Here is a 27,799-nt window from a genome sequence, read left to right on the forward strand (position 1 = left end):
TGTCTCGTGCCACAGCGAGGATAAATATGTTGTTTGAGGACGGGCTCCTGTTTTGTATGCAGTTCGGGGTACAAGAACCTGCCGTCTTCGAGAGCTGTTTTAGACTAATAATTTCAAAGCGAGACAAACCCACGGTGATGAATGGGGCTTATTCCCATCTCCTGCCAACTAGATTTTTAAGAAGCTTAATTTCAGATGGGTCCTGTAGAGGTTTGTAAATGTCTTAGGATTTGGTTCTCTTCCGCCTGAAGAGACCTCTGTAGATGAAGCTCTCTAGCTATTAGGACTGATCAGAAATTAGTTGATTAGGTAGAATATGGTGCCATGATCACAGTTTGGAGGATTAGTCAGAGCATGTTTTAATTAAACGGATGCTATACGACAGCTAGTTAGCTTTCTTCTTCTTTTTCTTCTTCCCTTTCAATTTTTACTTCCATGTCCAGCACCCCTTCTACACCAGGGTCTGTCCAGCCTTCCTAGAACTCCGCAGCAAAACTTGGCCGTGGGAGGCTGATTATCAGCGGATGCCCGGAGAGGAAGTGCCCAGGGTGCTGGAGGGATCCCACCCAGGCTGGCGTGGACAGGCTTCTCATGCCCGGAAGGTAGAGGACCAGCCTGTTTCAGGTGCCTCCCGTGTCTTGAGGGAGTCCAGGCTTCACGGGCAGTCTGGGTCTTCTTCCACAGGACGCTAGCTGTGCTGGGGCCTCATTCCAAAGGCCTTAGACTTGACTTAGATGTGTCAGGCTTCACAGCCGTGGGAGAGAGTGAGCAACACAGCACAGACCAGGTCCTTACATGACGGACGGACCCTGGGACTCGACTCAGCTTGAGATGTGACAGGGAACGGGAAACCAGGATCTTCTAGAGAAGTAGTTTTTTAACCTCTGTGTTCCGTGCTTATCAGAATCCAGTGTATAATTCCAGAGCTCCTCGGATGAGTCTGATACACCTCCCTAGTAGAGGACTGACGTCCCTCGATCTTCTGCAACGTTTCTTAAAATGAGGCCTAAGAACAACCTCGCATCAGCTTCACCTGGGGAAAGGGGGAGCTTCTAAAATCAGGTCCTCAGGCATCGCTCGGACCTACTCCAGGGGCCAGGGCCAAGGCATGTTCACATGCCCTTCGGACAGTCTGACACTGACTCTCCAGACTTCGTGGGGATCAGGAGCCAAAGGACACTGGCATCTTGAGTGAAGCGTATGTGCCCAGCAGGTGGCCGTACCCGGGTTGGCTGCAGCCTGGCAGGTGCCCCGCCTAGACCGCTTGTGTGGGAAATGGCAGCTCCTGGGGGGACCGCTGTGTCAGGCCTCCGGAACACATGCAAACAACAGACCCGCCGTTTTTTTCCCATTGAAATGGAAACCGCTCAAGCGTATCTGTGGGTGAGTGCGAGGGGGCCAGCGTGCATCCGGGGCCTCTCTGGGGTCACCTGCGTCAGAGCCTTCGTCCCAGGGTCCCGTGTGTTAACATCTCCTGCTCACACATCTCCAAACACAGGCAGCGAGCAAAGGGGCTGGGAGGTGACAAAACCACTTGAATCTATTTCGAGGTTTTTGAAACATCCGGCCTCGGTCTCCTGGTCGGTCTCACCCAGCCGGCAGGTGTGCATGGAGGCTGGTACGCCGTCAGCGGCTCGGTGTGCTGGAGACAGGGTCTGCGCAGCCCCGGGGCTCCTCCCCCCACCGTTCGGTCTCTCCGGGCCCCTGGTGTGTGCTTTGACAGAGGATGGAGACGCACCACATCCCTCTTTCCTGGAGTTAAAAGCAAGTCGTTACACCTCAGGCCACTTCTCCCCATCTCACCCCGCCCTCCTCTTGGTTGAGGACAGAACTGCCTCTGTTTGTGTGTCTGGAGAAGCTGATTGGATTCGAAGCCATGCGTTTGCTCCATAGGGGAACCGAGGCCCGCTCCACGACTCCAAAAGGTGGGAAAACACACCCGGGAAAACCTCGACAGCAGAAGGAAGGACACAATGCAGGGAAAAGGAACATCTAATGAACTAGAAAAACACAAAGTAGAGAGGATTATATCAAGCTTGATCTTCAGAAAATAGAAATCTCCAAGAATACTGATTAACCGAAATAAAAACCGTGATTAAATAGTATTAGGACAAAACCACAGACATTACTCTAGATCCAGTAGAGCTCGGAAAGACCATAAGAAAATTGTAAGTACACTTTTATGCAAATAGTTGTGACAGAATTATGTGGAATGGATAGTTTTTTTAGGAACGTGGAAATTGGAAATTACCAGAATCACTCAAGAAATAAAAAGTAGGAATAAATACAAGCCACGAAGGGGCGCCTGGGTGGCTCAGTGGGTTAAAGCCTCTGCCTTCAGCTCAGCTCATGATCCCAGGGTCTTGGAATCGAGCCCCGCATCGGGCTCTCTGCTCAGCAGGGAGCCTGCTTCCTCCTCTCTGCCTACTTGTGATCTCTGTCTGTCAAATAAATAAATAAAATCTTTAAAAAAAAAAATACAAGCCACGAAAGAACGTTTCGACAATAAAAAGTTTGCTTCCCACAAATGGACAAGGCTTAGGTGGGTTTATGTAAAACACAGGCAGGTTTAAAGAACAGGAAAAGAGGGAAATCTACCCCATTTGTTTCACGAGGTCAGGAGTACCTTGCTGGGCAATTGGAAAAGGAAGGCATAAGAATAGAAACTCGGAGACCGATCATGGTTATGGCTGTAGATCCAAAAGATGTCAACCAAATACTCACAAATCTAATACAGTTCTATTTTAAAAATAAAAATCATAGAGTTTATTTTAGGACTACAAGAATGAGCAGTGGAAACTGTTTTAATACAATTTACCTTCTCGGTGGATTAAAGAAGATAAGCTAGGGGCGCCTGGGTGACTCCATTGACTGAGTGTCTGACTCTCGGTTTCAGCTCAGGTCACAATCTCAGCATCATGAGATCCAGCCACCTACTGGACTCCCTGCTCAGCCTGGAGCCTGCTTGGGAATCTCTCTCTCTCTCTCTCTCTCTCTCTCTCCCCCTGCCCCTCCCCCTACTTGCACACACGCACATGTTCTCTCTCTCTCAAATAAATAAAATCTTTTATAAAAATAAAGAAGAAAAGCTATATGACCACCTTAATAGATGGAAGGAGAAAAAAAATCAGTAAAATTTAGCACTTAAAAGGGAATTTCCTTAACCTGATTAACAGTATCGATAAAACATCCTCAGTAACATTATGCTTAATGACGAACATTACTCACATGGACACTGAAGATGGGATGGAGGCAGGGATGTTCTCTACTCCTGTTTTTTTGAAATCGCATATCATGCCGCAGGCCATCACCCGCGCCTTATTAAGACAGGAAATGTAATACAGGTAAGAAATGGAAAGAAAGGGACAAAATACGGATGAACTGATCCGTGGAAAATCCAAAAACCCACAAACCGTCAGAACAAAGAAGGGAGCCCAGTGAGGTTGCCGAGCCCAGCGTCCGCCTGCAGAGACAAGTAGCAACACTGGCCAGTTAGGAAACAGGACGGCAGACCCCAGTCTTTAGAATGTAGTTAGGAATAAAGGCAATGCAAACTTTACTGGAAAAAATTAGAAAAGTGCAAAACACCGCCAAAGAAGTGGGTGCTTGGCTGACTCCCTCGGGGTAGCCCGTGACTCCTGATCTCGGGATCCTGAGTTCGAGCCCCACATTGGGTTGTAGACATTGCTTAAAAAAAAACAAAACAAAACAAAACAAATGTAATTGCAGGTCCCCAAAAAACTCCACTCGCTTTTACAAAGACATGAATTCTCTTCAAATTAACATGGGAATTGAGTACAATGCCCTACGGTGCTTTTTCTCAGGAAACCTCAAGAACTGATCTTTAAATTCAAAAGGAAAGGCCCATGGCCCCAAAGAGCCAATAAAAGTCTTGAAGAACAGCACATCGTCGTGGGCAGCCTCCCTTGTCAGACGTGAGGGCTTACTTCCCGATAAGGCAGTGTGGCGTGAATGCAGGGTTGCACGAGTAGGAGCAGAGCAGAAGTAGAACCAGAAATAGAAGCCTGCACGTAAAAAATGCCGTGTGACAAGCAGTGACATTACGATTCCAGTAGGAAGTAATGAGCTATTAAGTGGTGCCGAGACAACAGATCACCCGCGTAGGAAAGATGAGACGCCTTCGTCCTACCATTCAAGGGAGCACATGTGAGTAATGCGGAGAACGGAAATGTGGAAAGTATGTGTAAGAGTTAAAACATCTGGAAGAACATCAACACGCGTACATCAGCGACCTCGGGTCACGAGAACATTACCCCAGGGCCACAGTTTGAAGAGCCAACTTAAAACATACGTTTGACAGAAGACATCACGAACAAGACCAAAGGATCTGCCACAGGCCTGGGAAAGACTGTTACAGTGCGTCCGGTGGACCAGGATGATGTCCATAATATACAAATGGCTGTCATCGAGTAATAGCGAGGTGAAACTCTAAATCGAGAAGCAGACCAAAACTACGGGCAGGCAGGTAACAGAAGAAACCCTGCAGCCGGCCTCTAAGCATATAGAACGTATATATACATTCTATATATATGTATATATACGTATATAGCATATAGAATATAGCATATAGAATAGTATATAGCATATAGAATAGGTGGGAGGCCTCTAGTAACTGGAGAAATGAAAATTGGAGTCCTGAGCAGCTCATTTCATACCATTCGGCCTGACGAGATTAAAGCGCGCTGTCCGCACGGCGGGGCGGTGAGACCGTGGAGCAGGATGAACTTGTCCTCGAGGGGAGGAGTGAAGCCGCTAACAGCCACGTGAGAGTGTGGTCTGGCTCTCCCGTGCTCAGTTGACGAGGGACACCATCTACGACGAGCAGTCCCACTTGTGGTAGACAGTGCGGAGAAGCTTTCTCACGCACGGGAAGAGGCAGCGTCCGCTGCCGCAATATCCCCAACAGAGAGACGCCGGCAAGCCACCGAGCAGGGCCGGGCCGTGCTGCGGGCCTGCTGTAGGGAGCTCGCCAGCGGGGACTGTGCCGTGAATGGAGCGACACGGGTCAAACCAGGCCTGTTCCCAAAAGGTGCGAAAAGCAAGTCACTGGGCAGTGTCACCCGTATAAATTTCAAATACACACAAAACAAGACTATATATGATTTATGAATATGGACACATGTAGACAATTGAAAACATAACGTAGGGATAATGGAAGTACCAAATTCAGGCTGGTGATTACCCCTGGCGAAAATGGGGTTTGAGGCGGGGAGGACGTGAAGGGACTGAACTACTACCTGTCATGTGTCAATGTTGTAGAATAGGTTTTTTGGTTTTGTTTTTTTTTTTTAAGATTTATTGATTCATTGCGGGAGGGAACAGTGGGAGAGGATCTCAAGCAGACTCCGTGCTGAGTGTGGAGCCTGACGCGGGCTCGATCTCACGACCCTGAGATCATGACCTGAGCTGAAATCAGGAGTCTGACGCTCAGACTGAGCCACCCAGGCGCCCCATACAATATGAAGATCAGATAACGGTGAGCGGAAGGTGCGCGGCTGCTCATGTGATGCTCTCTAGGCTGCATGTCTGAAATCGTCCTCGTGCATACGCACACCAGTGGTGATGGTGCAGAGGTTGTCTGGGCCAAAGCAGTCTGGCTGCCTCGCTTCCCAGGAGGCCGTGGGGACCTCTTCACCGTGGTGAATGTATCGTGGTCCAAGACTTGACCCTTAGCTCTGCAAACCCAGAAACTTTCGCTTTTTGCTTATTTATTTGCTTTCCTTTGTTTTATTGTCAGCAAGCCAAAGCTAGATTTGTCTCTCAGGGACAGACTCCAACTGAATTCGCAGATTGAGTGAACACAGAACACCAGCTTAATAATTTGTAAAGAGAAACACCTAGGACAGCACCCAGAACTCTGAAATCCCATGGCCTTGCCTGAGCCTGGTGGTGTTTCCTCCCTGGGCCGATCCACGGGAAGCAGAGATACAGCTGGGCGGTGGCTCGTGGGCGCACGGGGAGAAGTGTCCGCTGCGGAAACGAACATCCAAGGTTTCCGTCGCCAGCAGATTTCCTCCGGCTCGGGACTCCAGCTTGTAATCAGAATACAGGCTGCATGTTATGCTCAGGGTCGTGGGGTCTACACATCCCCCTTTTGGGACTGGCCAGAAGCGCCCCGCGGGCTTCGCAGAGGGGCTGGGCACCTCTGAGCGCCGGGAGACCAGACAATGCCGACGTGGGCTTGACGTGGTTGGAAACGTTGCTTTTTTATCTTTTAAGGTGTGTATATTTCCCGTCTCTCCCATCCTAGAAACCAGTCTTTAGGCTAACATAGAGTCATGCTTAATTACTAATTTAATTACTAAATTAATTGCTATTCAGCCAACTTGCTCGGTATTTTCCTTACAAAATCTGAGTTGGACGGACATATCAGGGAGACGGAGCATGTTAACCCAGTGTTTCTTCTCTCCTGTCACCCTCTGTTTGGCCGCCATCCCCGTCTCACTAAGTGCGGCCTTGCTCTGTACCTTGTAGATGTCCTGGAACTCGCTCTCGTTTATCGAAGCCTCCTTCTCTGCCCCCTTCCCTTCCATCCGCTGAGCTTTTCCTGTAGCCCTAGGAACCCTTCTTCCCCTGAGTGACCATGCTGTCCTCCCCCAGATCGCCACGTGCGTTAGTCTGTCTCATGCCTGTCACACTGGCCTCAACGGCAAGCTCCTAGAGGAGACTCCATGCCAACCGCCACGTGCCAATGACAGGCACCAACAGTGCACAACCACCAGATGTGTATTGCCCCCGAGTTAGAATTACAGTGGCCTTCTTTTTCATACATTTTTATTTTATTTTTCCAATAACCGTGCAAGATCATGAGAGCCATCTTCGCAGATGACACAGTCGGTAACCAAGGCTACCACAGGCCCCTTGCGGAAATACTGGACCAGCCGGGATTGTGGTGAGCGGTGGCATGCTGGGGGGTGAGAGAGTAGAAAACCCACATGATTCAACTCCTGCATTCCTAAGCAGAGCCCCTAGCTTCCCGGTGCATTTGGGGGTGCATTCGAAGCAGTGCCTGGGGTTCTTTGATCTACTTTGTGTTCAACCCCAGATATAACCCCCACGTCAGAATGAGTCTGCCCCAGAGACAAATTCATTCTTCAGAAGGGCTCAGGAGGACGTGGGGATTGAGATCGGACATTTTTTCCATCTCCAGCCCCTCAAGAAAGTTCGGATATTGATACCCGTGTGGTCACAGAGAAATTTTAAAACTAAAGACCTAAAAAGGACAACCTCTGTGTCCAGTTTTTAAAGTCTGCATTTTACTGGCTAGGAAGTCACCCGAATGACCACTCTAGTACCAGACCCGGGGACACTCAGGAGACCTTGCGTTTTACTGGCTAGGAAGTCACCCGAATGACCACTCTAGTACCAGACCCGGGGACACTCAGGAGACCTTGCGTTTTACTGGCTAGGAAGTCACCCGAATGACCACTCTAGTACCAGACCCGGGGACACTCAGGAGACCTTGCGTCCCCAGCGTGTGACCCAGGGCCCTGTCTCGCGTCCCCGGGCACCCACGGCTTCCAGCTCCCATTGACGGCAAACCCGTCCCGCCGCGGGCTTGGAGGGAGCTGCGGTTCGTCCCCCGCTCCCCGGGAGAGCTCTGTTGTGAACGTGCCCCCGGCAGCCGAGTCCCCTGCGGAGCTGCTGTATGGGGCCTTGTTTCACTAGCTCTGCAGTCGTGAAGACGGCTTGGCACGGGTGGGAGTCTTTAAAGGCAAGATTTATTCCGTTTCTTTTTAAAGAAATGCTGCGCTCCCCCCTCCCCCTTCTCTTGGCTCCCCGTGAAGCGTTCGGATCTGAATCCATACGCGTCCGTACGCACATACCCTCGCAGCTCATGGGGTGTAAGATACTTCTCAGTCGCTGCTCGTTATCCCTTTTGCCTCAAAAAATGGGATGCCTCCTGGCTGCCAAGTTCTGGCGGAACTTGGTGACTTATGAGTATGCAGGGGAGTCTTCACAAAACGATGCAGAAGCAGCAGCCCTTGGTGTTCTGGAAAAAACGTTCCCAGGGCCCCCTGAGACTTCCCAGCGCGCGCGGAGCACGAGGCTTCCCGTGGAGAAGAGGAAGCCGAGAGGGTAGGGCAGGATGGCTCGGCGAAGTGGACGACGCCTCGAGGAGGAAAGGTGCTTCCCGGGTTTAGTCCCCCCCGTGGCCCCGGCGGCCCGTGCTCCAGGAGCCCGGGAGCCAGGGTGCACCTGGCCTGCCCCGGTCAGCGCTGCGCACTGGACCGCGTGGCCCCTCGCCGCGGAGGGCATCACTCTTCTTATGCATGACAGATTACGTTCGGGGAAGGACCGCCGTCAGGAATTTGTTCACAGCCGAACCTTGCACACCCTCCCTTAATCCAACAATTGGCTAATTCTGAACATGGAAAGAAAAGGAGTGACAGCAAAACTAGCCTATCTGTCTCCTTGTCATTAAAGACGCAGCTGCCGGGAGCCATAATGAGGTCCCATGTCAATTCCAGGATGCGTTTTTGTCCCCCGGACGGCAGTGACGGGTAGATGATGCGGTTTTCTCATGATTAATGACAGTCGGGCTATCCAGAGAACCAGAATAAACAAAACAGGTCCATCCTGTGATTCTGACCTAATTGCTTCTTAATTGCACGGCTTTCCTTGCTGCTTTTGAGAATGTGCTCCTCTGAGGTCGTTTTCCGAGTCAGGAGGGAAAACTGTCTCATTTTCCTCTCAGACGTCCTTGTTTGTGTGGAAGTGCTGGCCACTGTCCGTGAGCTGTGAGCTCGGCCGCTTTAGCCCCTAACTGCGCAAATGCTTTCAGCCGTGGCTGAGCTCCAAAGGTGACTTTTTAAAGACATCTTTGCGCTTTTCCCACCGATTTGCCATTCGGTAGATGCCTTTAATTCCGGAAGCGGATCCCTCACAGCGGCGGTAAGCTGCGTTAAGAGCTAACAGGTAAAACAAGGTTTTCAACGTGTCTTGGCGCCGTGGAAGGCTTCCAGCGGCTTCGGTGCTGATGGCAGCGAGCTTCCCTGTGTGAGGCCAGGACCGCCTGCAGGGGCCAGAGGCCAGCGTGGCCGGACCTCCTTGTGGGCGCCACGGACAGCTCCCCGCCCTGCTGCGGGCTCACAGCAAAAATCTCTCACTCTTCCCACCCTGACTGCAAAAACACTGAGAACGGTTTCCCTCGGGGCAAAGATGCTTGACGGTCTCCCCAGCCTTTTTTCCAAGCGGGTGTCCTCAGTGCCACCATTTTGGAAACTCTCCGAATGCACTGAAACCCCTAAGTTGATGGCTGCCCAGTGGTCCTGACGGGGGGTGAGCCCACCGTAGAGTTACCGCTCCGTGTCTGGCACCATCCCCTCCCCGCTGGCACGTTCTCCGGGTCCGTGCAGCCCGCCTCAGAGGGTCCCCTGGGAAGGTCTCTGCTGAGGTGACACCCCCTTACTGGGTCATTCTGCCTCTGGTGTGGGATACTCTAGCGTCTTCAGCCTCCGGCTGGCAGAGGCCTATTTTTCAAAAGAACCATTCCGTGTCCTCGCAGTCTTGTGTCTGTTTGTGGAGAACAGACCGGACAGGTGCCTTGCGTTGGTCTGCCCGTAGTTTCTCCCCGGCCCCCCTGGATGAGCTGCGTGCAGAGGCAGTCCCGGGGTTCCTTCAGCTCCTTAAATGAAGGGTGGGAGCGGGCGGGCTCGGGAGCCCCCGGGCACTCACCCTGCCCCAGCCTGGCAGGGTGACAGACATGCGTCCCCGCTGCCTCGGTAGACGGGTGGGAGGAGAGCGGTCAGCGGGACAGAGGCAGGTTCCACACACAGCTTTGCCAAGAACCCCAGAAGCCCCGCGTGCTGCTGAAGAAACAAGAAAAGAACATCGACCCGCAGTTGGTTCCAGCCCTCGGAAATACCCACTGCGGATTGTGAAAAGCACATCTCTGAGGTGTATCTGTATGTGAGAATAAATGGGACTTCACTGTTTTAAAACACGCTCCTTTTTTTTTTTTTCAGCGTTAGAAAGATGTTCTCAATATGTTACTTTCAGCCGAAATCATCTTTTAAAATGTAACTCCAGTTGTGTTTTCCTGTTTCCTTATGTCCATTGTCACTTCCTCTCAGAACAGGCCGGTCCCTCCTACGGATCACCAGTTCGTCCAAATGTGTCCGCCATGGCCGGTCGCGCTGCCTGTGCTCCCCAGAACCTTCCCGAGGCAGGGCTGGGTTCTTCGTTCAGAGAACGGTCTTTGCTCTTCCCTCAGGTGTCAGCGGAAGCAGTGGCGGGTGGACCTGCCAGCCACCAGCGTGGTGATCACCTTCCACAATGAAGCCAGGTCGGCCTTGCTGAGGACCGTGGTCAGGTGAGGGCAGGAGAGCCCCCCCCCCGCCACCATTGCCTGCCTGCTGCACCATATGGGAGGCGTTCCCCGGTAGGGGTGCTGGACACGGCCCCGCGTCCCGAGCACACCCGGGTCAGAGCTGTCTGGGGTTGGTGGATGGGGGGAGACAGGCAGGTCACCTGACCGCAGCACAAGCAGTGGCCGATGGCTTCTCCAGCCAAGGTCTGGGACCAGCATGTGAGAATTCCCCACCCCAAATGATACCCCTTAAAGGCCTCCAACCTTTATCTTTCTGTTTCCTCAGTGTGCTTAAGAAAAGTCCACCCCACCTCATAAAAGAGATCATCTTGGTGGATGACTACAGCAATGACCGTAAGTACCGAGTCAGCTTCCTCCCCCACGCCCGGCCGGTCTCCCGGACGCCAGCTTCCCTTGGCGTGGCTGCTAGTGACGCATTTCCCGAGACGGCCGGAGATCAGGGCCCGCAGAAGAAGGGGTGCCTCTTGGATGCCCCAGGAGATCCTCTGCCCACAGATGACCGAGATTCACGATACTTGAATGTGAAGCCCTTGTAAATGGGGTTCTAAATGTTCCACTTCTCTCTTTCCCTAGCTGAAGACGGGGCCCTCTTGGGGAAAATTGAGAAGGTGCGGGTTCTCAGAAATGATCGGCGAGAAGGTAAGACTCTTTCCTTAATTCGGTACCAAGACTGTTGAATTCTAACTTTTCCCGAACCCGGCAACGACTTAAAGAAATATTTCAGCTCAAAGAACAATTAACTTTCCAGTCTTTTTGTCTGTCTCTCTCAACCAGAGCCTCTTGGGAGCCTCTCCCGGCAAAGCCTAGGGAGGATGTTCAAAGCTTAATTGAAATTGTTTGTATACTAGGGCAGGAGTTCAAATTACATTTTTATTTATGTATTTGGGAAATTGGCTCCTCTCTTCCTTTTACCATCGAGGAAGGCTTATCAGTCCCAGGAGTAGTAGAGTTTAGAAGAAAAACAAAGATTTAGCAATGAGAAGTTTAATGACTCCATGCTCCAGGCATCTGATAAAATAAGGGATTCGAGTTTGACAGCTCGCTGGAGGTGAGGCATCCCAAGAAGGAAGATAGCGCTGCAATTACATGCTTATTGGATTTTGCAAATGCCAGCTTCAAAACCCGCTGTCAGTCTTATCTGCCGGAGTTGGGCTCATCAGTCGACTTTATTGGCAGTTATAAGAGAGACTCCAAAGGGGAAAGTATTACTTTGAAGTGTCTGGAAAGGAGACTAAAATCGCAGTGTAATGAACATCCCGTGCATCCGTGCTGTCGGAGGGCATGGCGGCTGGATTCTAGACTCCACCGTAGTCCGGAGACAGATGCTTTGAAACGTGCCATTTTGTTTATTTGAGAAGGACTCTGTTGATTCTGGAGTGGTGGTGCTTGCGATCCCTGATCAATATGCACTCTTTCTTCTGGTCCCCTGGACAGTCCAGCAGTCAGTATGTCTTAGCCCGAATTTCATCTGCGGTAGAGCGACTGAGCCTGTTAGGACCACGCCATCAGCACCGTATTTTAACCAAGTAAGGTCATCAGTCCAGATGTTCAGGATACGTAAACAAGGGGACCGGCTTGCTCCTACACCAGCTCCCTTTGCTGGGCTCCCCATCCGTCTCCCAAGCTTAGAATAAGCCAAAACCTTGAGATCAGACTGAAAATCTTGCCTTACGTTTGCTTCCAGACAAACCGTGTCATAATTTTTTTTTAATTTAACCCCGAAGTGTCTGCTAGCACAGGGGGGAGAAAAAAAGAAGAAGGAGAGGTGGAAAAGAGAGAAATTATTTTTCGTGTCGGCATTTTATCCCTGACCGATCACTGGCTGGCCTTGTCAGGGAGTGCCGTTAGCCTCAGAAATCGGTCCTTCTAAGTGCTTTAACTCAGCATCGTCATTTGGGTGAGAGCCCGCATTGACACTTTGTTTTGGAACAGGGTGAGGAGGGGCCCCCGGGGGAGGGCAGAGGGTGGGACACTGTTCGAAACAAATGAGTGTGCGATGGGTGAGCGAGAACACGCACACACATTAATGTCTACGTGTGGTTGGCTGCTCGTGTGTGCGTGCATGTGTGTCCCATATATTTGAACGTACAGACGGGTGCCGACGGTACTGCTAGATGACAGAGAAAATCAGTCGCATAAAATACTGTGGCAGCGAAGGAACGGCTTAGCTTTATCCAGTGCCGAGGGTTTTAGTGATTCTTCATCTCGCTGTTTGTTAGAACCAGCTGAGGAACTTCAGAGAGGACCTCGGCGAGACTCCTGTGCCAAAGTCTGCGTCCCTGGGGTAGTCACCAGCTGAAATCTCCTTTCTGCCCTCCAACTGTTCCCTTTCACCCACTGCTTGGGGTCTCCCCTGTGCCTGAGGATCGGGCGGTCAGCCCAGGATTTGTGGGGAGGTGCTCACCAGCCCGGCGGACGCCCTCCTTTCCGGGATCTCCTCTTTCCGTTTCCGGCCACTCTGGAGATCCCCAACTCTGTCCTCTGACACCACAAAACCCAAAAAGGCGGTGTTGCGGTGGGTCATGGAGTAACCTTGCGGGAAACGCCACCGGCACGGGCCCTCCACCCCGTGTGATTCTCTCCTTCTAAGGGTCGAGCCCCGTCCCGTCTCTGCCTGCTTCTGCCTGCTCTCTGGCCCTTTCCAGTGCTACAAGCCTTCGTTTCTTTTCCCTCCCGTGGCGCGCAGTTCTGTAAGAACCATGGAAAACCCATTTTGACTGCACTGTATGAAGCAACTGAAAACACTGGCCCACCCCAGGGGATGCCAGAAACCACGGGTCATACGGGCCCCTCTTTAGACTCTTTAGACTGTTTAAGTTCTACATCAGGCACCGTAAGAGACGAACGACAATAATGGTAAAATAGGAGTCACAGCAGTATACTACAGAAAAGTTAGGTGAATGTGGTCTCTCTCAAAATACCTGATCCTATGGCACTCACCCTTCTCGTGCTGACGGGATGATAAAATGCCCACATGATGAGGTGAAGTGACATGAGTGACAGAGGCATAGTGACATAGTGTCAGGCTATAGCTGGCCTTCTGAGAAGACATCAGAAGGGGGGTCATCTGCTTCCAGACTACAGTTGACCGTGGATCACTGAAACTGTGTTCTCCACGCGGAACCACGGGCAAGGCAAGGGGGGCCATCTGGGGCCCGGCATCCATGGCAAAAGCCACTGATGACAACCGCCCTGCCCGGTGACACAGACAGCACTTGTGCTAAGACTTAGCATGATCGCAAAAACCCTGCGTTAGGCACAGATCACAAGTATATAAGTGGTATTAATTTGACTGATATGGAACCAATTTTGTGTAAAAGCCAGTCACTGGGGGCTCATCCATGTATGCTATTGGGCTGCACGAAGTCATAGGAAGACAAAGATAGTTGCAGCGCTGTTCTCACTGCGTTACCACCCCCGACATCGGCCCCTTCAGCCCCTGGAAGTGTCTGAGTAACACCTTCCGTGGCCCAGTTAATTATAAAACTCTGTGGCCGTGTCACGGGAAAATAGTTGTAAAAGTCCCACCCCCAAGTGGCTCGATGGAGGACAGCTCAGTTGTGTAAAGGCCTGTCTCAGAGGGCAGGCGTTCTGAGAAGGTCGTCTTCCCAGGCACCCAGTTTGCTTCGGAGGAGAAGGTGCCGGCAGTTCTGTCCTGGTATTGACGCTCCCACCCCGGTTCGCAGGGAGCCCGCAGAGCCGTGTGGGGTGTCCACGCCGGGGGCTGGAGGACACCACGGCCTTTTTTCTCAGATACCTTGACGTGCTTTTGAAATCCCTTCCGCAGGCCTGATGCGCTCGCGGGTCCGGGGCGCCGACGCGGCCCAGGCCAAGGTGCTGACGTTCCTGGACAGCCACTGCGAGTGCAACGAGCACTGGCTGGAGCCCCTCCTGGAGAGGGTGGCCGAGGTGAGGCGTGGGGCTCGCGCTGCGGTTTGCCTTGATGCCACGGAGGGGAAAAAGTCCGCGCTTGGGCGTCTGTTTAGAGAGTGTTTTATTCACGGTGGAAATCTGTGGCTGGGGAGAAAAGCACCTGACGGGCGGGAGGCAAGGATGAGCAGAGGCTGGCGAGAGCCTGATTCGTTTGATGCCTTTTCTTTCCCTTCGGGGGACCTTCCTCCCCGCCTACCGCTCTGTAGCCAACCCTCGGAGCTCGGACCAGCGCCGGGCCCCCAGCAAGTGCAAGCCGGGCGTTGGCTACCTGAGAGCTGGGGGCCGGGGTTTGCGTCTCCCACCCGCTGCTCGCTGAGACACCCAGCCTGCGGGCTTGTGGCGGGATGGGGGCCCGCGACCGCCCCGTTGCCCCTTTGAGGCTGTCAGGGTGACCTGTGGCTCACTCTCTGAACTCGGTCTCCAGAAACACCGCTGGTGGCATTCGCGCTCCTTTTGGCCCATTGCCGTGTCTCCTGCCTTTCCCCTGTTCTGTTGACTTTCTTTCCTCCCGACTGAGACAGTGTTTCTTTGGGGTGATGAAGCAGACGTAGCGAAAGCACTGGAGAAATAGGAAACGCACAAGTCATGCCTTTTGCAAGTCAAGCGTGACGAGGACATAGCTGACGGATAGTAAGCCATGAGATACTAACCAACCACCAGCTACTAGTAATTACGATGCGACAGTAGCGTGGCTCTGCACGCTCAAAGTGACAGTATGATATTCAGTCCTCTTTACTAACCACACGTTAGACACGTTACCTATTACCTGGGATCCGGCTGTTACCCCATTTGACACGAGAGGGACTGGGGGTCCAGGGAACTTGGATAACACCTCCAAAATTCTTACAGGAGGCAGGGCCAAGAAGGCAAAGCCGGTCCTAGCCCATCCCTCACTGAGCCCTCTGGCACGTCACACCCACCTAGCTGAAGGAGGAACCCTCTGAAAACCGCAACAACCTCTCCCCCTTGCCGGGTCAGTCTTCACAGCACCAGGCTGTTCCTCCAGGTGGCAGAGGACACAGGGAAGCCACAGCCAAGATGCTAGTGTGTGCGGAGACCCAGGCCTCCATGGCGGGGACCGCTGCAAGTCTTTCCAGTACCCTCTCCCCAAGTAAGGATGGAAGGAGTGGAAAATGATAAAGCTCACTAAGTCCCGTCCTATCAAAAGAAGCCAAAACAAAAGGAATGAACTTAGAAGCCGAGCACCGTGTGTTCTTCGACTCCCATCCCTAGGCCCAGGCAGAGCCGAGCGAGAAAGATCGGACTGTCCATGCTCAGGGCCCCGCACGGGGGTTTCTACCCCGTAAACTTGCACCTGGGGGTGCTCAAACCTGACACTCTTCTTACGTCTTCCTCTGATGCGTTCTGTTGCTAGCGCTGCGGATTCTGGTACTCCTTTGTTTCTCACAGTCTTTCTTCCGGTGAACACGGGTTCTCTAAGTGGCTCGAGGAAAGCATTTACTCTTTTGTTAACTAGCCACATGGGGCAGTGCCTCTCACCAGCATCAAGCATCTGATTATCTGATTTTTTTTGAAGATTTTATTTATTTATTTGACAGACAGAGATCACTAGTAGGCAGAGAGGCAGGCAGAGAGAGAGGGGGAAGCAGGCTCCCTGCTGAGCAGAGAGCCTGATGTGGGGCTCGATCCCAGGACCCTGGGATCATGACCTGAGCCGAAGGCAGAGGCTTTAACCCACTGAGCCACCCAGGCGCCCCATGCATCTGATTTTAAACAGGGCAGGAATGCTGAAAGTCAGTATGTTCCCAGACCACCAGAGTAGTGACTGTGGCAGAAAGAAATGCCTCCATCTAAGGGGGGGATATGTTGTGTTGGGTGGACTCACAGGTGAGACGTTCTTCGAATCTGGGATTCTTGAGTTTCCTTGGGTTACCTTCGGCCATAGCCACATCCATGCGCTCCCCACCACACACACACAGACAGGTTCCCAGCATCGTTGCTTGGCTCCCTCCGCCGTGAGTCCTTTCCCAGCGTTGACCACAGGTCACAGAATAGGATGCTTAGGGACAGCTGACCTTAGATTCTGTCGGAAGGAGAGTAGCCCCGTGCTTAGAAGTTTGGGTGCTTGGAGAAGCAGAAGAGAATGCTGGGGACACACGGGTGCAGTCCTTGCCATCAGCCCGGGCAGCAAATGCTGGAGGTGTCCCGTGGCCACGGCCATCTGCTAGCAGGGAGCTGTCCTCTCTGCCTGCTCCCTATTGACCTCGCTTGGCCCAGAACAGACCCGGTCTGTGATGGCGGGGGGTGGGGCATGTGGAATGGGGAGTCCCAGCGCCTCCGCCGGCCTGGAGTGGCAGTCGGCGGGAGGGGTGGCAGGTGTCCCTGATACTGCCGGACGCCGATGCCTGCCCCTGGTGGGGCGGGATGCTTTGTTTAGTTTGTGATACTGACTCCCGTCTTTTGTTGATTTGTTTTTCAGGACAGGACACGGGTAGTGTCCCCTATCATCGATGTCATTAATATGGACAACTTTCAGTACGTGGGGGCGTCCGCTGACTTGAAAGGCGGTAGGTGCCGCTCCCTGTCCAGCCCGCCTTGCGCTGGCTGTCCGCGTGACGGCTGATGACTGCTCCCGCTCAGTGTCACAAGTGACAGTGACGGCCGCGTGCTCACCTCCAGCGCACATGCGGCAAGCACAGGCGGTCTCCGTGCCCGACAAGTAGACTTTCATAAAGAGAGAAACATGGTCTTCTCTCCCTTAAAGAACTTCCTGCACTTCCTGTTCTCCTCTTATCTCTTTGACCTTCTGTGGCTGTGATGACATGTGTGGCTTAGTACACAGTTTGGGTGTCATTTTTAATCAGAGAAGATTAAATTTTCCCAAGTCGGAGGCTGGGACGAGGCATCGCCCGAGCTGACAGGCGGTCTGTGCTGAGCGCCACAGAGCTCGGGGTTTGCAGAGGGGAAGGGCTGAGCTCGCCTTCGCCTCCTCTCTGAGCCCGGCGCCCCTGACAGCCTGCGTCTCCCTGGTGGCAAAGCCGGGTCAGCCGGGTCATCACGGGCTCCCACCGACCACCCCCACCCACTCGTCACCCCTGCACCTGGCTGGCTGTGGACGCCTCCTCCCCACCCTGCCAACCCCCCACATCCTGCTTCGAGGGGCCACACCGGCTTCCTTTCGGTCCCCCCAGCCTCCGGATGTGCTCCTTTACGCCCCCCAACCCGGGCCCTGTGAGTAACTTGTCTCACGTGCTCCACCTTCTCAAAAACCGTCAGAGGCCCCGAAAAACGTCTGCTCACGTGGGCAGTATGTGTCAGCACTTGCTGTATTAGGGAGTAAAGCCAAGAAATTGTTAAAACACAAGACGATGCAAGTACGTGTCCTCTTGTCCACCAGAGAACCGACGCCACACGTTCTGCAGCTTCTGGAAAACCCCATCATGTGCTTTTGAAGGCAGGGCATGAACGAGGCTTGCGAGGTCTTAGTGTAAATATCAAAGTAGCTTTGGTGGGACAAACCCTCGAAGGGACCAGGCTTGGAGAAGCCCTGAGCTCATGCCACGCTTTGTGGTGCTAAGAGGGGCGCGGGGACCACACCGGCCCCCTCGAAGGAACTGGTCCCATGGTGTCTGGCTCTTATGAGTTGTCCTTGCGTCCCTGGGACTGGGGGGCTGGTGGGGGCCCAGCAGCGAAGGCTCTGTGCTCTGAAACCCCGCTGGTGGGCAGCCACGCCTCTCAGAACGCGGCCGAGAGCCAAGAGGGCGGCAAAGACGGCTCAGAAGGGCTGAAAGAGACATCAAAGCCTTCGCCTTCTGTTGGGGTGATCAGTTCACTATTGATTCCTTACACCTGAGATCCATGGTTTCTTTCCTAGCCGTCCAGCACCCCGGTTTCTTTATGGGAAACAAGGGGCTTCTCCTCCCACCTTCTAACACTTTGAGCTGATTAGAGAAGGATGGACGGTAGTCGCACAGACACAGGATCCACTGATAGTCTAGCATCAAAAATAGAAGACCGTTAAGACTGGGCATGACCTCCGAAAGCAGAGTGCTGAGAGTCAGGGAGACCCGGGGTTTTGACCCCACCTGCCATGTCGCCGAGGGCTGGCCAGGTCACTTCCGGGCCTCAGCATGCCCATCCAAGCAGTGGGGGGATGGGAGCGCCGGACACAGAGGGTAGCGGAGGGATGAGAGTGGCCAGCGTGAGGTCAGCGACCTCATCCCGAGGGGGATAGGAGCGCCGGACACAGAGGGTAGCGGAGGGATGAGAGTGGCCAGCGTGAGGTCAGCTCCCCCATCCCGAGGCAGCAGAACAGGGCGGTCATGGTCGGGGGACGCTCCTTACATCAGGCCCCATAACATTCAGAAAAGATTCTCGCAAATGGTGAGGAGCTGTGGGGTTTTAAAGGGACTGATCCCTAGTTATTAAGAAAGCAGTGTTCAGGATGTTTTCTTCCCCTAGGATTTACAAGAGCTGAGATCTGACGGCTCTCTTTTCCCATAGCCTCTGCTTATTTGAGAGCCGGTGCAGGGACATAGATGCCCTGGGGTCGTGGCGGGGAGGGGGAGGAGGGGGGCAGTGCAGTCCTCCTGCTGGGTCAGAAGAAGAGAAGGTAAAAATTGACTCCAGGAGCATTTTCTCAGATCTCTTTAGGTAAAAAGAATCAAGCATGATGTTTTTAGCAGATCCTCAAATCCTAATAAAGTTTGTCTCTTTGGACCAAATTAATAAAATAACAATGATCATTCAAAAAATGCAGATAACGTTATGTCAACAGGCCCACTGAGGGCTTTGCATTGTCTGTTCGTAACACAGGCAGGACGCTTGTTGTTTCCCTGGTTGAAGCGGGCCCGTTTGCCTCAGGGAGAACTGAGTTCTTCAGGAAAAGCCTGTGTGGGGCCTGCCTCAGTTTCCCCTCTGTGGTGCTGTCCCTGCTGCCTGGGCCCCCAGCGGCTCCCTGCCTCTTTGCTAGCCTGTTGCACTTGGCAGGGACAGCTGGGAGACCTTTTTAGTCCCATGCCCTTGGTTGGGCCATGAAGGATGTGTGGGCCCAGGAGACCTTCCAGCCTACACCTCCCAGCCTGCCCTGTTCGGGCTGCGGACACGGGGGCTGGCAGGGCCGAGGAATGTTGACCTCAGAGCAAACTGAAGAGAAGTCCAGACTTAGGCACTGCTCAAGTCCTGCCGACCAGCGGAAAGCCTGGCAGCACAGAGCTCAAGGTCAGACGGCCCTGGGGTAGTTAGGTTTGGCCGTCAGACCTTTGGAAATGCAGGGAGCCGTCTGTCACCAGGAGTGGTCTCCTCGCGATTCCTGAGAGCATCAGCAGTTGGGGAGCACTGGCTCGATGCGGGGTGCCCTCCGTATAAGGGTGTACCCGACAGCTTGGGCCAGGCGCCCACAGATGTCAGGAACCAGTCCAGGTCCCCGGCCTAGGCTCTGCGGCCCCGAGGGGCCTGTGGATTCGAAGGGGGAATGAGGACAGCTGCCGTATGTCTTAGAAATCGCAGCCTGCTGCCCACTTTGCCACTTCCTTTGGCTGGTTTTCACCTAAAAGGGTCCCCTCTGCCGCCTCGCCCCCTGTGGTTTAGTGGCAGTCAAGGGTCCTGAGGGGGCCAAGTTGGCTGCCCAGGGAACCTGCGCCTCTTGCCCCTCCCCTGGGTACTTTGACCGGGGACAGGGTGGGAGGCGTGGTGGCAGACCTCACTCTGTCCCGCCCGTTTGCTCTCTCCTTGGCAGCTCTCTGTTCCCTGTCAGAGAGATTCTCAGGCATTTTATTGTAGGAAAGGCTGACCCACATTTTCCGTTGGGGGTGTGCTTTTCGGGGAAGGAGTCGGTGTGCACCCCCTCCCACCACTGGTCCCCCCGCCCCAGGTTCCCCCCTCTGCTGCTGCTTTAGCGGTGGTGCTTTTATTTAATTGTTTTGCTGTGTGTGGTTTTCAGTGAGTCCAGTCCAAGTATCAAATATGTGTGAGCCTGAGGGACAGAGCTGCCAGGAGCACACTCCGTTCTCGTCAGCACCCTAACGTTTTGTTTCTTTTCCGGCAGGTTTTGACTGGAACTTGGTCTTCAAATGGGATTACATGACCCCAGAGCAGAGGAGATCCCGGCAGGGGAACCCTGTTGCCCCCATAAAGTAAGTGCCAGGCATCCCTCGGGGTGCCCCTCGCAGGTAGGCCCTGGCTCTGGCCCCGTGTTTCCTAGAGACGTGGTTTGGCTCTTCATCGTCCTGCCCGCTGGCGACACCGTTTCCCCTGTCCTGGCTCCAGGAATGGTTTCTGCCACCGGATCATAGACTAAAGTACTTTGAGTTTTCCTCAGACAGAGCCCATAGATGAACTATACGAGGCAGATCTACAAGTTCTGGGCGTTCCTTCACGTTTGTACGGTAGAGCGGTTTCCAGCAGGATGGGCTCTTCACGTTGAACTCGGGGACCAGGGAAAAGGGCAGGGCCGGGAGAGCCTGAGTTCCCCCCTGCTGCCCTCACTGGTCCACTGCCCTCCCTGGGCTGCCTCTGTTCGCCTGCTGGCCCATCGAGGAGAGAGCTTGGAGCCATTAACAGCCGGCTTTCAGGTCCTCAGGCCGTGGCCGGCTGAGGAATTCAGGTTGGGAGTCAGGAGTCACCGTCTGTGGCTGGGCGTGAATGTGGGGTGTCTCTTCAGGCTAGACACACAGTTAAGTGGCAGCCGTGCCACAGACTTCTGCCACTGACTTCCAGCCGCAATGACCAGCACTGACTTCCCACACTGACTCCGGCACTGACTTCCGGCAGGGACCACCCACACTGACTTCCGGCAGGGACCACCCACACTGGCCACCAGCACCAACATCACAGTGTGCTCTAGACCGCCAGCACTCGACATTGAGTTCTCAGAGCATCTACTGGGATGGAAGTAGGGGCTCAGTTGACTCCCTCCCTGGCTGAGGAAACACAAAGGTGGGGGGTCCCAGCTGACAGGAGGAACGGGCTCCAGGAGGAGGAGGAGGACGGCTGACATCGAGCGATTCCCAAGTGTGCTGAGAGCTTATACGTATTGTTTTTGGTAATCCTCTACGGAAACTGAGGCACAGAAAAGCCAAGTACCTGCCGCTTGCCAGGGAATGCCCCCAATTCCAACAGTCACTCTCCCGGAGAGGACACTGTCCAGCCCCTGGCACTGTGGGAGTGTCCGAACAGGGCAGGTGGGAGGCATTAGAAGTCAGCAGTGGGAAAGCAGATTGAGGGCATCCTGAGCTCTGAATGGGAGCCAGGGCTGCGCCGTGGTTTTTAAAGTTAGCTTATAGAACCGACCTTGGCATTAAAATGCAGCAGCTCTGACCTTGACCTCTGGCCTGTTCCCCTCTTCCCTTCCACGCTCTCTGCCTTTTCAGAACCCCTATGATTGCCGGCGGACTCTTCGTGATGGACAAGCTCTACTTCGAAGAGCTGGGGAAGTACGACATGATGATGGACGTGTGGGGAGGAGAGAACCTGGGTACGTGAGAGCCTGCGTCTTCGCTTTCCAGTTCTGAGGAAACCAGGGCCTTTTCCTGCCCACCAAGGGCGTCGAAATGAAAAGTGGAAGTTTGAAGGGGCGGTTAGGCCAGAGCTGGCGGTGTGCAGGGAGCCAGTTGGGAAAAAAAACACAGAACTGTAAAGGCCTTAGTCACCGTTCCTCGCTCGGCGTCAGCCCCCCAAACAAGTATAAATAGCATCCCTTCCACTGTGGTGTCTGGGGCTGGGCGTTAAATCTGTCGCCCGAAATTAGAGCACAGGATGCTAGAAGACGGGCACTGTCCTTGAAGGGAAAGGCAGACTCGTTAACGTCCTCTGGACCCGAGGGTTCGGACAGCGAGCTTCCAGACACGGGGAAGTGCTGCAGGCTGTGGGCTCCGTGTTCAGCCACGTGGGGTGGGAAACCAGCCCGGGCCGGCCTCGTGGGGTACACTGAACGGTGGCGCTGGGAGTCCCGTGGCGCCGAGAGGCCGTGGCATTGAAGCCCTTCTTGACTGGTTTGTGAGGGGTTCTGAATTGGTTTGATTTTTTTTTGTTTTCAGTTTTAATAACCCGTGCCAGTCAGTTTTCCTTAGGTTTAGGGACGATGAAATTTTGTAGACTTCCGTCTACATCACTAGCCGCGTCATATTTATCGCGTTAAGATAAAAAGACTCTTCTTATTATGTTCTGTTGTTTGTTTAGGGTTTTCTGCCGGGGTTCTGAGCTGAGTCTCGCCAGCCACTGAGGCTGTTGAATGAATCACCCCGGCCCTGGGTGGGCTTGCCCTGGGAGAGAGCGGGGCAAGGTCAAGGAGGGAAACGTGATGTCACTGTCACTTTTAGTAGTTCTACCTGTATCAGAAACTTGGATTTTTTTTTTGTTTGTTTAAAAGAAAAATCTAGACTAGCCTCTTCTTTTTCTCTGTTTTATGATGTTAAAGTTGGCGATAACATCTCCGCTGTGGAGAATTTATCTGCCGTGGTTTGATGTTGAAACCTTCTCTAGGTTCAGTAAGCACCTGGGACAAAGGACCGTGTGTCAAACTCCTTTTGCTTTATTTAACGACACATTGACAGGCAGGGAGGACTTGTATTAAAGTCCTTTGAGCACGAAAGCCTTCAGAAGAATTATTAACCTTCTGAGGAGAATTCTGAGTCACCCTTGCTCCGCACACATCTCCCCATGCCCCGCGGAGGCCCGGCCAGCCAGGACCCCCCAGTAGGACAGCACGTCACTTAGGTGACCGTCTCCTGAAGCCGCTGTGTGGTTTTCAGAATGTGTGCTGTTAGCTGAGAGCATGGATGCGGCAGATGCGGTGACGGCCAGCCTTGTGTCACGGGGTGATTAGTGTTGGTTGAAGCATCAGAGGGGACATTCCACAGAGAGACCAGAGGGAGGGAGAGTTTTCTTAAATGACCTGGTTTGTTTGTTGTTGATGGTAGTGCTGGTGGTTTGGTTTTATCTTCATGCAGCTGTGCCACAAGGGAGGCTCCCCAGAAGGACTTGAGGGGACTGGGGTCAGAGTGGGGTGGGGTGGGACGGGAGGGGCTGAAGCACCCCTGCCTGGGCCCCGTCTGGCACCTTCCCTCCCCTTGCCTGGCTCTGTAAAGCCGCTCTGCTCCCCGCCGTCTGCAGCGGTCAAGCAGGCGCACGGGTTTCGGCAACAGGAGTCCCTGTCTGAGTCTTTCTTTCTGAGACCGCTCCGACTCCGTTCTCCGAGCGCCGGGTGCACACCGGCGGCGTCCAGCCTGCACGGCCTGCGCGGGCGTGAGTCAGGAGAGACGGAGTGCAGGGATGCGGGAGTGACATCCAAAACCGTCTCCCCCGCGCACACCCTCTCCCCCACCGAAAGGAAGCCCTGCAGCTTCCGCTCTTCCAGCTGGTCGGGGCAGCCTCGTGTAAGCAATTAAGAAGACGAAGAATCAGATCCCGAGCCCCTGGGAGGCAGGGGGGTCAGGCTCCTTGGGCATGTTTGTCCTCTGTGCCGTGTCCCCACAGCTTTGGGGTAGAGGCTGCTTTCGGCTTCTGGTACACCCGCTCATCTGATGCTTTCTTGGTTCTTCTCTTTCTTTTTTTTTTTTCGATTAGAGGATGGCGAACACACAGTGTTACAGGTTCGTCAGTGTCAGGTGCACAGCGTAGAGATTTCTGACAACCCCGTACACTTCCTTTCATGCTTTCTTGAAGGACCGAGGTCTTGCCTAAGATCCCAGAACTGGTCGTTAGCAAAGGCCAAGATGCCTAATTCAGAATCTACCAAGTTCTCTTGAGGAGCTGTTCCCTACGTTGTAGCGGCCCCAAGGTCAAGTGAATGTAGTTGTCATCGTGCGTGGCCTTCAGAATCTCCCACCGGACCCCTGAGGGACCCCCTCCTTCCAGGGCTTCTCCCTACAGCAGCCACAGGACCTTCCTCGCCCCCCGATTTTGAATGTTCCAGTTAGACAAACGTACGTTTAATTTCATGTCCTGAAGTACAGAGAACTTCTTATTCAAAGTGTTGTTGGACACGAAGAAAGAGAAGTCAGAAGCCCTTCATTGCGGAGGCTGAGGTGGCCATGCCCCTGTGTTTCTCAAGGCTGAGAGGGGATTGGTTCCAAAAGGCCCGGAACGGCGGCGTGGGTTCCTCGTTGCCAGCCACTGGGATGTTTCCTTAACTTCAGCGGCGCAGTCTGGGCACCTGCTGCCGCAGACGAGGCCTGGCCTGAAGGATTTCCCAAGCACCTCACTCGGGGTCTGCCGTAGCCCCCCAGCCCCTGACCCTCCGTACTTGCAGCAGGGACTGCTGCTTCTGTGGGTTCCGTCTGGCCTCCTTGCTGTGTTGATGTCGAGGAAGCGCCCATTTATACCAACCACGACGTCGGCTACGGCCGCTCAGAAGGCTGGCGATTAGGACAGGTGCCTGGTCAGCAGATGCCGGGCTGTTCAGGTGCCAGCCGCGTGCCGAGCTTCGCCCGAGGACAGATGCTCAGGGCGGTGAGTGTGTTGGTGTCGGCCTGAGCATCGCCAGCCCTGGGCGTCTCCGTACTCCTGCAGGTAGCTTCTGTGTCCAGGCAGGCGAGCCACTGGTGACTGGCTGGGGAACTCCGTGGCTAGCTTTGAGGGATCTATGACTAACTCAAGCGTCTTTGGTCACTGCTGTAGTCCAGGAGGCACCTGTGAACTCCCCAGGTGACGTGAAGCCTGCTAATAATGCATAGTTATGGATAAGCATAAATTGTGAAGTTTAAGGGAAGCGTTGTTTTCTCCCAGGTAGAGAAAGTCCAGGTGTGCAGTAGTGCTCAGTGAATGGAGAGGAAGTTTAGAGGAAAATGGTGTATATGGTGGCCCACTTTACCGTGTGGCCATTTAATGCCTTTTGATGTTTATATACCTTTGGCAATGGCTTTTCTAACAGTGTTGATATGAAGCAAGTGCCACTGTCATACCCCGTGGTCACAAACCAGCTAGTGAAGGATTCAGTGCAAGCGTTTCGTTGGTCGATGCTGCGATGCTATATGGACATGTGTGGTCTTATGGCCGGGGTCCTGTACAATCAGAACAGACCACAGATTCACATTTTTCTCAAGGTGTCTCATCTGAATCTGAAAAACCGTTTCCACGTGCTCGCTCTCTTTTGAATTTGGAGTAGAATCGTTTAGTGAAAACATGGGATTTGGTAACATCGATCTCATTGGCTTCCATAATTCAGATCTGTGCTAAAATCTACGATTGCGCATGCCCCAGCATAGGTAATTTGTATGACATATCTCTCCTTTTTTGTCTACCTCACTTCACATTTCTGTCCAACAACACCGTTGTGGAGACCCTCTCCTGGTGAACCGAGTGTGAACATTCATTCACTCTTTTTTGTCTCCCCAACTCCGTTGAGTTGACCGTTTGAAGTCGTGTACGTTTAAGGTCCACGACTTGATGACCTGACAGACATGTACTTTGTGAGATGCTCCCTAGAGCCAAGCTGATTCCCAGATCCACTGCACCTACTTTCCAGAGTATGACACGGAGCCGGGAGCCCTGGGGTGTGTCAGATGTCTGCACCATAGAAAGTTCCGGAGCGTGTTCTGGAGGGAGTCAGGTCCCTTATCCCACCTCCTTCAGCCATTGAGGGCACGAGAGCCCTTCGATGGGACGGTGGTGGGCAGGCGTCGGTGCCCCATCTGGGGTGACAGCAGCCTGAGATTCTGTCAGTCACCCGGTCTCATTCCTCCTCTCAGAGATCTCGTTCCGTGTGTGGCAGTGTGGTGGCAGCCTGGAGATCGTCCCCTGCAGCCGCGTGGGACATGTGTTCCGAAAGCAGCACCCCTACACTTTCCCAGGTGGCAGCGGCACGGTCTTCGCCCGGTAAGTGGTCGTGACCAGGCCATCGGTGACCGCCACCCAGACACAGTTAACCTTGGGCTGCACAGAGACAGGTGTCCCCCGCCGGATACCACACACCACTGACCAGGGTCACCGGTACGCACAGCAACGTGCATGTCTCCCGAGGGCAGTGTGCTGAGAAGTCGCACCCTAGGACAGTCTCAGAGAGACATAGCCACAGTGACGGAGGGCGGACGGGGCTGGGCTGGGGTGTGACTGCAGAGGGGCTGTCGGGTGCCGGGCTGTGTCCCAATGGGTGGTCACCGCACCGATCTGTACACGTGGGAAAGCTCACATAACGCTGCACCCCCAAGAGTGTATGAGGAAACATGATCGTGGAGAAGACGAGCTTATTTTTTTTGTATGTATTGCTGCCCAAGGAATAACGTGTGAACAGTGTGTAGGTTAAGCCGTACTGAATTCAAGCCAGAAAATCTACACGGCATGTAGATCGGATTTATGATAGATTCTAGATACGTCTCGGCAAGCACGAAGCTGCCAAACTAAGAGCTTTCTGAAGAAAACAGGCGAATTACCAGTCGTGGGCCCACGGCTTTTTCTAGGGAATTCTCTTCATGCTAAAGATAGAACAGCATATAAGCCAGCCCGCCTGGTCTCCGGAGGTGGGAGTAGTCAGCCCGGGGTATGAGTAGCTGAATGAGATGATTGTAACCTCTGATAAATGCCGTGAACCAGGTAAGATGTAGTCCCGTGGCTGAGCGTGAGAGGGACGGGGACAGGTTTGCAGGGGGCCCGGAGCCAGGGGACCCTCTGAGGAGGTGGCGCTCGGTTCAGCCCCTGCAGGACGAGCAGGTCCCTCGGCGCTGAGGTCAGCGTGACTTCAGAGCAGGGGGACCCCAGCGGGACTAGAGCCAAGGGAAGGAGGGGAAAGTAGACCAGCCGCCGTGTGGGTCCTGGGAAACCGGATGTTGTTCTAAGGCCAGGGGAAGCTGTTGGAGGAGCCTGACCTTTGAGCAGGTACCTGACTTCTCTGTTTTAAGCTTTCACGAGCGAGGTGACACCAGGAGGAAATGCTGGTGTGAGTGTCCCTCCCCTCCCCTGCTCTTCTAAGAGCTGTTGCAGTGGCCCAGGCCAAGGAGAGGTGGCCTGGACCCGGGGTGTGGGTCAAGGGAGGGCCGGGTCCCAGCCACTTTCCAGCAGGCAGCATTGACCGTGGCCTGACCATGGCCGGAGACCAGGAGCCAGGAATTAAGAACGAGTCCGTGACCTTCGGTCCTAGGACTTTGCTGACCTGCTGCCCCCACCAAACTAGGAGCACTTGAGAGAGGGTGGAAGTGAGCTGGGGAGAACAACTAGCTTATCTCTTGTGTAATATTTTAAAACTTGGATTCCAAGTACAGATCGCACAGTACACACGTATCACACAGCAGGTAGTTTCAGCGTAGAGATTCTGCGTTCTGAGAAACTTTAACGACGCCCAACAGCAAGTAACTTCTAACCAAATTATCTTCTTTCAAATTCTATTCTTTCTCCAATGTTGTCTGACTTCATTACTGTTCTTTATTAGAAACAAAAGTATGTTCTTATCCAGTGCGCTCTACAAAGTCAAACAGTGATTGGTATTTTTTTTTCCCCAAGGACAATGCAAACTTCCTGTGTAGATACATCAAATACCCAAATCCCATTGGTTGCTACTAGCGCATGGCGGGCTTTAGAAAAGAATGTGTTAACACACACAGAACATTGCTTTATACGCTT

General features: G+C 53.5%; 1 protein-coding gene across 1 annotated transcript in view; it reads left to right on the forward strand.

Annotated features, from left to right (window-relative positions):
• The window catches only part of GALNT2 (polypeptide N-acetylgalactosaminyltransferase 2), a 184,054-nt gene that overhangs the window by 138,022 nt on the left and 18,233 nt on the right, over positions 1-27,799 (forward strand). The window contains exons 4-11 of the mRNA XM_080822337.1: positions 10,238-10,336; positions 10,620-10,687; positions 10,928-10,993; positions 14,142-14,263; positions 16,728-16,815; positions 20,295-20,382; positions 21,619-21,722; positions 25,936-26,062. Of these exons, the coding sequence (XP_080678463.1) occupies positions 10,238-10,336; positions 10,620-10,687; positions 10,928-10,993; positions 14,142-14,263; positions 16,728-16,815; positions 20,295-20,382; positions 21,619-21,722; positions 25,936-26,062 (762 nt within the window). The remainder of the gene's footprint in view (positions 1-10,237; positions 10,337-10,619; positions 10,688-10,927; positions 10,994-14,141; positions 14,264-16,727; positions 16,816-20,294; positions 20,383-21,618; positions 21,723-25,935; positions 26,063-27,799) is intronic.

The sequence above is a fragment of the Martes martes genome, assembly GCF_963455335.1.
Source record: "Martes martes genome assembly, chromosome: 14".
NCBI classification, from domain to species: Eukaryota; Metazoa; Chordata; class Mammalia; order Carnivora; family Mustelidae; genus Martes; species Martes martes.